Below are 14,110 nucleotides of genomic sequence, written 5' to 3' on the forward strand. Positions count from 1 at the left end.
GCAGCCCAGCTCCAGGTTGAGCTGTTGTTCAGCATCTTAGCTGTGGAGGGCAGTGTCACTGGCCCTCATATGTGGGATGCGAACCGGGGCCCTCTGATGTCCCAAGCCAGCTCTTAACCAACGCGCCACTTGGCTGGCCCTGCTGTTTTTGTTTAGTTTGTATTTAATAAACAGAAGACTCTAACATACTGTTATTCACAGGATTTTTAATAAATGCAGTTTATTTCCTTCTCATCTCTTGGTAAAGCGACTAATAGCAACTCATTCTACATGTGACTTTACCTGCTTAAGCGCCTTATTAGTCAAAAAAAGTCAGCCAAATTAAAAAATATTTATGGAATACCTACCATCACTACAAAAAAGGTCAGCATGGTATCTGTCTGAACGGACTGAACTGAACTGGAAAGAAAGAAAAAACCGGGCACACACAAATGATAAAGTGAGTAGTGCAAATAATAAACAAAAAAAGAACTACCTGTGTGGGATAAAATAAAAGGGCAGGCTTTGAGCTCCACAGACGACCTGAGCTTATCTTTAAAGGACAAATGGGATTCAGAAAGGTGAAGGGAAGAAAAGCAGGGTCTGAGCAAAACAGTGAAATGACAATGAGGTAGTTAGTTACAGGTAAAGTGAATTTGGTAGGAATAGGACGTGAAAGGTAAGCAACAGTGAACCCTTGTGGTCCTGGGTGGGGATGGCCACAAGGAAGGCATTTAAGAAGGCAGCTTCCTGATTCTAGGACTTCCATGAAGGATACTACAGGATAAAGCACAGGGCTATGGTCTGATTCATATGCTGAAATCCTAACCACCAAAGATGCCTGTATTTAAGGTGGGGGCTGTGCGAAGTGCTCAGGTCATGAGGATGGGGCCCTCACAAATGGGATTAGTGCCCTATAATAGGAGGAATCCTTGCCCTACCCACCACGTGAGGACACAGCCAGAAGTCCAGGCCCTCACCAGAAGGCAACCATCATGGTCGCCTGGACCTTGGCCTTCCAGCCTCCAGGACTGTGAGCAGCAAATCCATACCTGCTGTTTATAAGCCCCCGTTTGGTGTTTTGTCTTGGCAGCCTGAGTGGACTGAGACACGTCTATAAAGGATGACAGTGTTCCAAGAGATTTTCATTGAATGTACTAATTCTAGGATAAGGAAGTATATATTAAAGTCCATCAAGAGAAATTAAAGTATCTCCATCTCCAGGGATTTGTTAGGGATGGCCTGAGCCTCCCTGGTTGTCCTTGTGTTGTTCCTCAGAGGAGCAGGACTAGAGCGACCACACACTCCTGTAGGGCTGGGGTAGGGGACACAGGAGTCAGACACGTGCCTGTAAAAGGAACAGTACAGTCGACCGTGGTATAATTTAAGACGTGTTCCTAACCTGCCATCTGTGAGACATCAACTTTAAATATTTCAATTCCTCACTGAGAAAAGCCTATTTAAACAAAGCAAAACAATTAAATACTGCTTTTTCCTTTTTGCTATGAAAATATACATATTGAGGATGTTCTTAAAATAAGAAACACCATAATTTTGTTTTTTACTCTGAGAAGAAAAGGAAGGAAGAGGTTTGCGATACTTCTTTGGAATCTGAAGACATTTATTTCTGGCACTGGAAGGTTTGTATGCAATATGAAGTTGAACCAGGAAACTTTTTAAAAAAATTTTCCTTTTTGAACTGAATTATTTTAAAACACTGATTTAAACCTAAGAAAAGTAAAATTTTATGAGTTATCTAAGTACGTTTTTCCTCTGAACGAGGGGGAAAGGTTTCCGATCTGAAAATGTATCCAAATAAAATATATGCGTACTGCTTTCGCTTTAGAGTCCACTGCCCTGTAGGTACTGACGCTAACATTGAGTGAGCACATATGACATGCTGGGCATGGACCATCTCATTTAGTTTTCACAACAACTTTATGAGGTAGATACAATTAATCTCTCCATTTTAGATATCAGTAAACTGAACTATATAAGGAGAATAAAAAACTTGTCAAAGGTCACGGGAAGTGGCAGAGGTGGGAATATGAACTGAGGCAGTTTAGCAGGAAAAATAACCCCTTAAATTCTTGCTTAATCCCAGCTCAGGAAGAAAGCTCGTCTGTAGCCTGACTGGAGAGCACAGTTGAAATTGGTAGCAGGCCCTGAAGTGACTCCCCACCTGCCTGAGTGACACGCACTTCATGCGTAATGCTCAGTTCTCCCAAGTACAGATGTACCACGTTAAGGTTTTCCAACTCTATAGTCAAACCCCTTACGTCTCCTTCCCCATCCACTCCCACAGCACACAGCTACCATTATCCCCTCTGAGATTTACATGAATCTAGCTCAAAGGGGGAAAAACAGGTCACCGAAAAGAACCGGACAAAGAGCAAGTTTGTATTCACTGTAAGAATAATCTAATTTTGAAAACTGCGGAATTCAATTATACTTGCTTAGTTTATGTAAATCTCATTTCCTAGAAGATACAATTATAAACTTTATAAAAAGTTATACATTTTGTTCATTACATGAATTAGTATATTGAATGTGGGTAATGGGGAAGGGCAGTCTACATGTATTTAAAAATTTAAATCTCTTGATTTTTCTACCAAACTTTAATGTTATCAATAACAAAGGTCACCATAAATAAACTCAGACTTTATGTTTTGAGAGGTAAAATTTTCAAATCTGTATCACGGCAGACATGAACTAGCACTGAAAACAAGGACATGGCACTAAGGACACAGGCAGTGTCTCTGGGCATGCGCCCCTGTCTGCACATGGCGGGCAACGGCCAGTTGGAAGAACAGCATTGGATCAGATGTGCTCCACTAATTCCAGGTAGAAAGCCAAGGCTGGAAGAGCAGGCACTGCTACAGCATTATGACAGATCACGGCCAACTTATGGGAGAAGTATCTGAGCTCTGCTCAAAGAGTATAAAAGTTGGAAAAGGGGGAAATTCAAACAGAGTGAATTATGTAAGGGAAGTTTTAAACATAAAATCCAGGTCATACTTGGTGAAAAGGAATATTCGGATTGGCTAATGCAGAGTTCCTGAGAAGGGGAAGAGACAGGCTGCAGAGATGGGCCTTTATTCTGCAGGCAGGAGGAAGCCATCATTTGGGCAGGGGAGCAGCCTGATCACAGCTGCTTCAAAGACATGAAAAGTAGAATGCAACGGATCTGCAAAAGGGAGCAGGAAATAAAAATGACACTGCAAGACCAGAACATAATAGCAACAGACAAAGACAAAGAAAAGACAGTCTGATAGAGAGGAGGGGTTTCGGAAAAGGTGGGGCAAGAGGGAGCAGGAAGAAAGGGGAGTGGGGAGGGGTAATGACCATGAGAAAAGGGAAAGGACTCTTAGGTGCTTTCACAGATAAGCAAGGGGCAGGGCTGAATCAAAAACAGTTTAGGAGGGTTTGTGTCTGGTAGAGATTAACAGACCATTAATGGAAGTAGGAGCACAGGTTTGGGAGAGACGGGTTCATTTTTTTTTTTTTTTGACATACTGAGTGCCATGCTGGTAGGCTGTCCGAGTGGAGATGTTCAAAAGGTAGTTGGAAATGCGAGTCTGGAACTCCAAAAAGAGGTCATGGCTGGAGATGCAGAGTTAGGAGCCATCTTCATAGGGGACGGCTGAAGCCAAGTGGCTGCCAGAGGTTGCCAAGGAAGAGAGTGTTGGGAGAAAGAAGAGAACAGAGGACAGGTTCTTATGGAATAAACTCATTTAAAATAAGAACTCATTAAGCTTTTGTTGCTTTCCTGATTACAGGAAAATGGTTAAATAACTAGTCAAAAGTTGACTCATTATAAATGACTTTTTACTAATTTTTTAAGTTAATTCTTGTCTGGCTAATTGTAAACGATAAACACATTATAAAACAGAACTTATAAAGGCATTTAGGTTTCTTTCCTTAAAATGTTTTTAAAAACTTTTGCTATTATAATATTGTGATCAACAGTTTTGAAGCTCTAGCACTGTAAATATCCTTGATACCTTCCTAAAATTAAATTCCTAGAAGTGAAATGATAAGGCTTAAAATTTTTTTTTATGGCCAAAATGTTCTCAAGAATGATTACATTGGCTTATGATTCCCCCGAGCATTAAGCATCATAACAGTACACACATCTTCCCACCAATTCACTATTAAACTTTATTCTTTTGAAAGCTGCTCAGTTTGATAGGTAAAAATTTATATTAATGTTTTAATTATCAATACATCTCAATTTGTGAAAGTAAACATATTTCATATTTTTATTGGCCATTTAATCTTCTTTTGTTAACTGCTGAGTTATATCCTTTGTTCACTTTCCTATTGTGTTGTTCATCCTTTCTCTACTGACTTTTAAGAGCTCTTTGGCTATTAACAACAATTTCAATATTTTTACTATGTTCCTATAGAATATTTTAATACAAGGTAGTTATTATTTGTGTAGGAAGGCAGAGTATAACCATGTTAATTATTAATACAAGTTGAAGTTTTAAAAAGTCCAAGAGACTCTTTTTACCATATTCATAGGAATGTGAAAAACACAGGAAAAAAAAGGAAATAATAAATAATGCCTCCCCCGGTAGCCCAAGAATGATGGGCTGTTTCAATGTAACATCAGACACACTGCTTTCCTCATTGGGTCCTAATTCTAGCCTTAGAGAAAACACTTCAATATACATTTAAAAGTCAACCTGCTCAAGAGCAGTGCTCCCACAGGCTTGTAATCTAGAGACTCTTAAAGGTGCCCACTGCTCTCAATTTCCTCTTTAGGTTGGAATCGGTGAAGTCAGGCTTTATACCTTAGGAACCGTCTGGTGAAGCAGTTTATGTTGAGCTGTGCAGCTCTACTGTCAAAGCAGAGACCTGTAATTCGTCAGCCCCGGCTGCACTCTCACCAGCCCCACACAAGCCTTCCTCAGGTTGCTAACTAAGCAGGGCTGTGTCCATGCCATTAACCCACAAAACCCGAAGGGCACACTGGAGGGCGAGGACAGAGCCACATTTCCCGGCAGGGAGGTAGGGGACCCCGGGCAGGCCTAAGCTTGCTCCCCACCCAGGGAGTTAAGCGGTTTCACTCCAACCTGGGCAAGGAGATGCCACCGCTAAGACAGGCTCAGACAGCTGTGGCAAACTGGTTATGTTATTAAACTCCCTGGCAGAGTTTGCAATTTAGCATTAAAAGTAAGAACAGAACAAACAAAACCCCCAGCTGCTTAAGATTACAAACATCTAGTTCAGCACTTCTGGGCATCCTGTGAGCAGGCACAGGTGAGGGTACAAAGATGAGAAATTTGACACCTGTTCCAATTCTAGAGTCTGGAAGAGAGTTGTGATGTAAACTACTACCGTGTTTCCCTGAAAATAAGACCAGGTCTTATATTAATTTTTGCTCTAACAATCTACATTTATTCATTTACCCATGTACAAAAGTCTACATTTATTCAAACAGTCACGTCTGACTGACGATCTTAACTGGGATTTATATTTGGGGTAGGGCTTATATTACAAGTATCCTGAGAAATCATGGTAGGCTTATTTTCCAGTTAGGTCTTATTTTCGGGGAAACGCGGTATGTAATTACTTTGGCAGAGAGAGAGAGTGCACTGCACATTTACTTAATAGACTGGAGGGCTGGATTAGAGCTCCCAACATTCATCCTGGAGCAGCCAGCTAACGTTTGCAAAACCACTGCTGGATCTGCACAATCACTGGTTACTGCAGAAAGTGTCTGATCAGAAAGCTCATTTGAGCGAGGTAAGTCCAGGATCCTTCTCTCCTCAAATCCACAGAGTTTGGTAATGAGCACAGTAGATGCTAGTAATGACTATGGTCTCAGAAGAGTGGTGTTTCGGAGCCGTGCTTGGGCTGCAGACACCACACAGGAACACTGCTCCTACATAAGCACACACGTGCCATCCAGGGAACCCACTGGCCTGTGCTCTCTGGGACTGTACCCCAGGCCTCAGGATTCCTGCTGGTTCTATGATTCATTCCCAGTAAGGGAATTCTGTGGTCTGACCCCAACTAAGTGAAACTGAATCCTAAAACCAAATGAGCACTTCTGCCTAGAATAAACCTTTCATAAAAGGTGCTTGGCAGCATTCCTAAAAGGATGGAGTAGGGACATCATCTAGTTAGAAAAGAGTTTGTATGACTATTTTTGTACTCACTTGTTAATACATTTGTATATGTGTGCAGGGCAGAACCCAGTCTGAATTTTCCTGTCATAGTAACATGCCATTTGGAAGCTAGGTTTTGGGGGAGCGGGTCTAGAGCATTCACCCATCTGTGGCCCGCAACGTGGGCAGTACCTCTCAAAAAGAGCCGCCCAAACATCTAGACAACTGAATTCGCTCAGGTAGGGTCACAACAGGGAGACAGTCATGCAAAGGCATCCAGGAAAGTGTAATCAACACGACAGCCTCATACAAGGTACCCAGACGACAAAGATGGTAACGTTAACACTCATGGGAATGCGGTGTCAGAGACTTTATGGAGAAAATGACACATGAGCAGAAGGGTGAAGGATAAAAATAGAAGTTCCCCAGAGCTGGGGGAGATTCCAAGTAGAGGGAACAGGGTATCTGCAAAAAATGAGAACATGGCACCCTGAGAGAAATGCAAACGGTAAACACTATCCTGCACAGGAGATGGCACAGGAAAGACAGGACACAGCAGGTCAGAAAGGCTCTTACTGATGTGCTGAGGGCTGTTTTCTAAGCCAGTGTAGCCAAAAGTGTTCCTAAGAGTTTGCTGGTCTACTTAAAATACAATGATTCCCAGCCCCCTCCCCACTTGAAACCGTGACTCAGTAGGGATGGGATACGGCCTGGGACCTCGATTTACACAAGTACTCCTCAGGACTTGGACTAGCAAAGGGCCAAATTTTATTTTATTTTATTTATTTATTTTTTTTTAAAAGATTTTTATTGGGGAATTGGAGGGATGGGAACAGTGCTGGGGAATTGGGGAAAGGGGAACAGACAAGTTGCTGTCGTTTTGTTCTTCAATCTAGTTGTGGAGGATGTTGCTTCACTGGCCCAAGTTGGCACCATCATTGCGCTCTTCTCTGGCGAGGCATATCAGTCGCCGGCTTCTGGACGGCCGCTCACTGCGGCTGCTGGCCGCTCACGCTGGCTGCTGGCCACACACGGTAGCCCATGGCAATCCACTGCCACAGGGACTGCAGCCCACGCCGTCGCCGGCGACTCATGGCAGCCCAGCTCCAGGTTGAGCTGTTGTTCAGCATCTTAGCTGTGGAGGGCAGTGTCACTGGCCCTCATATGTGGGATCCGAACTGGGGCCCTCTGGCGTCCCAAGCCAGTTCTTAACCATCGCGCCACTCGGCCGGCCCCAAAGGGCCAAATTTTAAACAACAGTAGCAAAATAATCATATTTCAATTTACAAACATTACTGAGGCTACATGTAGGGGATGGACTGAGTGACATGGGATAAGGGGTTACTGACATACAGATGACACGAGGGCCTGGATAAAGGGGAGGAGAACTGGAGAGGACAGAGCAGCAAAAGCAAAATTAAGAAATGTGAAACGGATTTGGCAGTGGCAAGAGAGAAGAATTCACTAATAAAAACAAAACAAAACAAAAAGAAACACCTTAAAAATGTCCACTATTTATTCATCCAACAAATATTTTCTGAGACCTACTAGGTATATGTCAGGCACTATTCTATCACTGATCTTGGGGCTACAATAATGAACAGAACAGACAAAAGAGTGACTGCCTTTAAGGAATATATATTCTAGAAGGAAAAGAAAGGACAAACAAAATAAGTCAACATGGAGAATAACCTATGATATGTTAGAAGATAAATACTGTGGGGAAAACCAGGAATGGAGAATACAATGCTGGGTGTAATTATTAACGGGACAGTCAGGTCGACCTCTGAGAAGCTGACATCTGAGCAAGTTGGAGAGAGAGGAGGGGGTGTTCCATACAGTGCCTAGTATGTCTGAGGAAAGGGGGGGTCAGTAGAGCAGCGAAGATGCGATGGGAGAGGTAAAGGCTAGGGGCACAAGTCACGTGGGGCTGTACAGACCACTGCACAGGCTAAGTAAGAAGGGAAGCCGCTGGAGGGTTCTGAAGGGTCTGCAGTGGAGAGCATGGGGGGAGTGGGGGAGGCTGGCGACTCTGGCCCACTGCTTGGCTTGTACATACAATTTCACTGGACACTTGCTTATTTCTATACACCTGTAGCTGTTTTCATGCCACAATGCAGAGATGGGAAGCTCTGACAGAAAGCGTGTGGTCCACAAAGACCAGAATTTCTACCATCTGGTCCTCTGTAGAAAGTGAGCTGCCCCATGAAAAACCAGATGGACGGTTGGCAGGGTGGAAGGCAGAAAATGAGTTAGAGGTTACTGCAAGGACTCAGGTGAGGTGTGGTGACCTTGGTGTGAGAAGTGGCTGGACGCGCATTCAAGGCAGGTTTCCAGAACCTGCATGGGGTATGAGAGAGAGGATGATGTGAAGGTTCTGGCTTGAGAAGCTGGGAAAACATAATCACCATGAATGGATGAAGATAACAAGTGGCAGAGCCTGAGTGTGAGGAGGTGGGCGAGCAAGAGTTCAGCTCTGACCGTGCTCAGCAGGGTACATGGAAGGACAGCGCCACAAGCCAGGGCCTGGCTGGAAAGGCTTATGGTCCAATGGAACAGAAAGGAAAACTACGCTTTTCAACACAACCAACAATTAAAATGACACTGGGGCAAGTTGGGGTCAGGGAAAGCTTCCTGAAAAATGGGTCTTGAAGGAAGAATGTGAATCAGCGAGGCAAAGGAGAAGAGGAAGAATGTTCCAGGAAGAGAGGGAGTCACAATGGAAAACAAGAAACAGCATGGTGTGAGCAGTGTGTGCAGTGAAGGGGCCCCGAAGTGTGCGGTGAGGGGTGGGACAGACGAGGCTGGCCACCAGGCCCTTCCTGAAAGGTGAGCATTCCTGGATAACTAACTTGGACTCTACCTCGTGGGTCATAGGGAACCACTGAAGAGCTCTGAGCAAGGGAGTGGTCCAATCAGCTCTGTAGTTTGTTCACTTGAGTAGGTGTCTGGGTGGCACCATTACTGAAACACAGCTGTAATGATCTGCTTTTCCTATGCAGGTGGAGAACACCTAGCTAGCTACTTTCTCGTTACTCTACAGAGGAATAAATGTTTTGTTTTTAATTTTCTTGAACCAGAAACAATGCAATAACAACAAAAGGCCGCTTTCTCTAACTCTAAAACAAGGAATCTGCACTCCACACTCTACCAATTAGCTCAAGACTGCATTCCATCCAGCAGCACTGCTGACATAGCAGAGACTGAAAATAAAAACTCTAGAGTTTTAAAACTGAAAGAGACCATAAAGCCTAGCCCAAACTCTTAAGTCACAAATGGGAATCCCAAAGGGCAAACATCTGGGTCTCCTGATTTCCAATCCTGCATTACCTCCTCTTTAACGACACAAAGCAGATATTGCAAACAGGATTAAAAGAAATATAACTGGAATCACAAAGCCTAAAACAGTGCATGCCAAAATTAAACTACACAGCAGGTACCTTTCACTACTCTAAAAGCTCAGACTTTATTAGTCACTACAAAAAAACAGGTTTTACTGCTTAAAATAAGCATCTCAAATAAGGACACACTAGGATATTATCTTTTAATTTTGTGAATACCCAATTTTAATAAGTAAACAGGGTAACCTCAGAATAAATATTAATAAAAGCCTTGCAGTAGCACTATTGCTTTTTTTTTCTTAAAACATTTATGAAAATATTGGATAAGATTTTGAAACTACTGTTACAAAGGCTAAGCTATGGTTAACACAAGACTGCCTGTTCGACGGTGGGCTATGCCCACCTGCAACTAAGACTGAACTTGGCACCTTGAGCTGAACTGCCGCCCGGATGGCTCAGTGGATAGAGCATGCACTCTTAACAACAAGACTGCTGGTTCCACTCTTAACAACAAGGCTGCTGGTTCGACTCCCACATGGGATGATGGCTATGCCCACCTGCACCTAAGATTGTAACACAGCACCTTGACCTTAGAGGCCATGAGCTGCCAACAGGCAGCCCTCCACAACGAAGACTAAATAACAACAACGTGGATGGTCCCCTCCCCCAATTCTCCAACACTGTACCCCTCCCCCAATTAAAAAAAAAAGAGTTGGGAGCGCGAGCTCTGAGCAGTTCAGATCCCACATGGGCCAGTGAGGCTGGGCCCTCTATAGCTAAAATGGTGACCAACAGCTCAACCTGGAGCTGAGCTGCCGTGAGTCACTAGTGATGGCGTAGGCTGCAGTGGGCTGCCGTAAACTACCATGAATGGCCAAGCAGCCGGCGTGAGCTGCCGTGAGCCGCCGTCCAACAGCCGGTGACCGATCTGCCTCAGCCAGGAAGAGCGCAATGGGCCAGTGAAGTGACGGCCTCCACAATTAGACTGAAAAACCAAAGGACAGCAACTTGTCTGTTCTCCTTCCCCGATTCCCCAACGCTGTTCCCTTCCCCAATTCCCCAATAAAATCTTAAAAAAAAAATTTTTTTTTTCAAAATCTCGAGACACACACTAAAATACAACAATTCAACTAGAATTTTACATATTCAAGAATGGTACAGGGGCCAGCCGAGTGGCTCAGTGGGTTAAGAGTGCAAACTCTGAGCTACAGGGTTGCCGATTTGATTTCCACATGCGTCAGTGAGCTGCGCCTGAGCTAAGCTGCCCTGTTGGCAGGATGGCTCAGCTGGTAAGAGCACATGCTCCTAACAACAAGGTTTCCGGTTTGACTCCCTCATGGGATGGTGGCTATGCCCATCTGCAACTAAGATTGAACATGGCACCTTGAGCTGAGTGGTTGCGAGCCGCCAACGGGCGGCCCGATGGCAACTGGACTTGGAGCTGAGCTAGCTGCACCCTCCACAACTACCGTATTTGCCGGCGTATAAGACGACTCGGCGTATAAGACGACCCCCTAACATTTCCACTCAAAATACAGAGTTTGTTATATGAACGGCTGTGTGCGATTTTGTGAGTGTGGTAAAATCGCATAACAGCAAAATCGCATAACAGCCGAGCATACACCCAGCAGCGCTGCTGATGCCTGAACGGTATGTGGAATGAAGTGGGCGGGCATCGGGAGGCCACTATGGCACGGGGCAAGCACTATGGGCAGTCTATCTGAAGTGTACCTGGCGTATAAGACGACCCCCCACTTGGAGGCATATTTTACAGGGCCAAAAAATCGTCTTATACGCCGGCAAATACGGTAAGACTGAAGGACAACAACTTGGCTGTTCCCCTTCCCCAATACTGTTCCCCTTCCCCAATAAACTCTTAAAAAAGAATGGTATAAAAAGTTTTATAAAAAAAGAGTTCTGGGGTTAAATATAAAAAGCCACTTTTGAGACTGAAATGTAAAGCACAAAACATTTAAAAAATAATTTAATTAAAAAAAGCAATTTCCACTATAACACTTAAGGTAAATATTAAAGTCATATTAACAATTATATGTTAAGTATATTATATAAAACAAATAAATGGTGGCCTAGATCTGTCGGATTCACTAGGCTCTCAACCACTGTAACTCTGTAACTGTAATAGACAAAATGTGAAAACTACAATGAGAAAATGACAAATAAAATGTTTCGGCGGTATAGAGGGGACAAAATGACATACAGTATAATGCTTAAGCATTTTACAGTTTGGAACTGGCAAGCCTAGATTTAAATCTCAGCTCCATTACTTAATAGTTGTATATGGGGGTAACAATATACCCCTCCAAAAACTACTGTCAGGATTCAAACTCGGATGCATACAAAGGACTGGCATTGCACCTGAGCCCAGTGAGCATCAAAAAAATACTGGCTACTATCATCATTTCCAGTACACTCCCCACAGTCACAGCACGATGGATTTCATCCCTGCGCATGGGCAGATGTCTGCTTCTGTCTGTCCAGCATCCATTCCCGGCTCCTCTGAGCAGCCTCATTGCCTTGGGCACACCCTGAGTCCTCCTCAGTCTCTGAGTTTGGGTGAGGGTCACTCTCTCCCCTTCAGGGTGAGCATCTGGCTCCCACCTGGCCATAGATTGTTCAGAAAAGGGCCCAGGGCCCAGCCAATCAGAGCCAGTGGAGCTCAACCCTAGGATTCTTGTTGGAGCCCCTGGGGAAGAGAAGCTCTTTCTCTGTATGTCTCCTGGAAGGAAGGCTGAAACTAGTGGGGCCATCTTGCCATTACATGAAGAGAGCTTACAAGAGAATAAGTAACACGGAAAAGAAGAGTTGAGATCAAGGGCCGGCTGAGTGGCGCGTTGGTTAAGAGCTGGCTTGGGATGCTAGCTCTGAGCAGCAGGGCCCCGGTTCGGATCCCACATGGGGGCCAGTGACACTGCCCTCTACAGCTAAGATGGTGAATAACAGCTCGACCTTGAGCTGGGCTGCCGTGTGAGTTGCCGGCGATGGCGTAGGCTGCAGCTCCTGCTGCAGTGGGCTGCCATAAGCTACCGTGTATGGCTGGCATCCAGCTTGAGCAGCAGGCAGCCGGTGTGAGCTGCCGTCCAGAGGCCGGCGACCGATCTGCCTCACCTGGGAAGAGTGCAATGATGGTGCCAACTTGGGCCAGTGAAGCAACGTCCTCCACAACTAGACTGAGGAACAAAAACGACAGCAACTTGTCTGTTCCCCTTCCCCCAATTCCCCAGCGCTATTCCCCTGCCCCAATTCCCCAATAAAAAATCTTAAAAAAAAAAAAAAAAGTTGAGATCAAGTTTTGATGATATTGAGCCCTCAGTTCCAACTGTGCCAGAAGGTGGAGCACTAGATCTATAGTTATGGGGACCACTAATTTTTTTTGGTTTGCTTACGCCCATTTGAGGGATTTTTCATTTTGTTTTTGTCATGGGCATCTGAGAAGATCTAACACACCTGGTACCAGTCACCTCCTAGGGGCTGGTGACCTAAGCTGTGGAGGGCACAGACTTGGCAATCAGAGAGATGTGGGTGCTACCACTGGTTCTACCGCTGAATGGTTTTGTGATGAGGTGACTTGTTTCATCCTACTTCCTCATCTGTAAATGGTTTGATGCCTGCCTCAGAAGGTTGATGAGAGGATGAATATGGTAATGCACAGAAACTGCTCAGCCTTCTAACCATGAGAAAACACTCTTAGTAGACGCTATTACTACGTAATTGGCTCCCAAATCCATCTTCATATCTGATCTCTGGATTTCCATATGTGTCTAGTGGTCCAGCCGTTATTACTAACTGATGAGTAAGAGTGTGTCCTAAGTGTCTCTAGAAGCGACCCTAGGCCGACACTTCCTGCCTGTTGGCAACCAGTCTAGTTCTGGTAAAGCTCTGCAGTTTGACAGGAAAATTTCCTCTTCCTGGTGGATAAGAACTCCTCCAACCCCAGGACGTGTGACATTTTCAGTGGCTTTCAGGAGACCATCGATCCTTCTACTATGCCTTTTTCTCATCCATCTCCTATGGCTTCATTTATTTCCATATCCAGGATAGGTTTTTTTCTAGCCATCTTATTTTTTCCTTAAACTCACCCGGCAAGCTAATAAATTTAGATTAATCCAATCTTTGCAGCTCCTACACCCAAGCTACCTAGCACCCCTGGAAAAAGTCACAACCATGCAGACTAACACCACCAAAAATTGTCTCTGACCTCAGCCGGATCTTCAGAATTGCTTAGCAATTTCTATATTCCTGATCAAATTTGTTTGCATTCCTCAAAATGGTTATTCCCCCTCCTCTCTCAGCCACTATTTTTGCCCCAACTTTTTAATTCACTAGATGGAGATGTCTCCCACTTACCTGAGGTACTTAAGGCAAACAGGGAGCAACAACTTCCTCACCTTCTTATTCCCAGACTTCTCAATGTCTCTCAGTCTAGGAGCCCCACCACCTCACTTCTCTCAGAACAGCTGGTGTGTACAAGACCTAAAGTACAGCAATGAAATAAAAGGTGTTCCATGCAGGGCTAATCCTGCCTCCTGTAGTGCTAATCCTGCCTCCTGAAATTGGAACATGCATGCAAACCATCAGGGGAATCTTATCAAAAATCCATCTTCTGACTCACGAGGTCTGCAGTGGGCCATGAGATTCAGTGACACTGCTGGT

At 44.5% G+C, this 14,110-nt stretch overlaps 1 protein-coding gene across 4 annotated transcripts in view; it reads right to left on the bottom strand.

Moving 5' to 3' along the window:
• The window catches only part of EGLN1 (egl-9 family hypoxia inducible factor 1), a 28,833-nt gene extending 15,011 nt beyond the window's left edge, over positions 1–13,822 (bottom strand). The window contains exons 1-2 of one of the 4 annotated variants that reach the window (XM_019665846.1): positions 7,323–7,327; positions 6,039–6,040 (exon numbers count right to left, since the gene is read on the bottom strand). Coding sequence is in view for 1 of the 4 variants with exons in the window: in XM_019665844.1 (XP_019521389.1) it covers positions 348–371 (24 nt within the window). In the remaining 3 variants the exon portion in view is untranslated. Of the gene's footprint in view, positions 1–347; positions 392–3,495; positions 3,515–6,038; positions 6,041–7,322; positions 7,328–13,804 lie in introns of those variants that run through there. The other 3 variants (XM_019665847.1, XM_019665845.1, XM_019665844.1) reach the window with 3 other exon arrangements.
• Between the last annotated feature and the right edge of the window lie 288 nt (positions 13,823–14,110).

Source organism: Hipposideros armiger, unplaced genomic scaffold, assembly GCF_001890085.2.
Source record: "Hipposideros armiger isolate ML-2016 unplaced genomic scaffold, ASM189008v1 scaffold_454, whole genome shotgun sequence".
Taxonomy (NCBI): domain Eukaryota; kingdom Metazoa; phylum Chordata; class Mammalia; order Chiroptera; family Hipposideridae; genus Hipposideros; species Hipposideros armiger.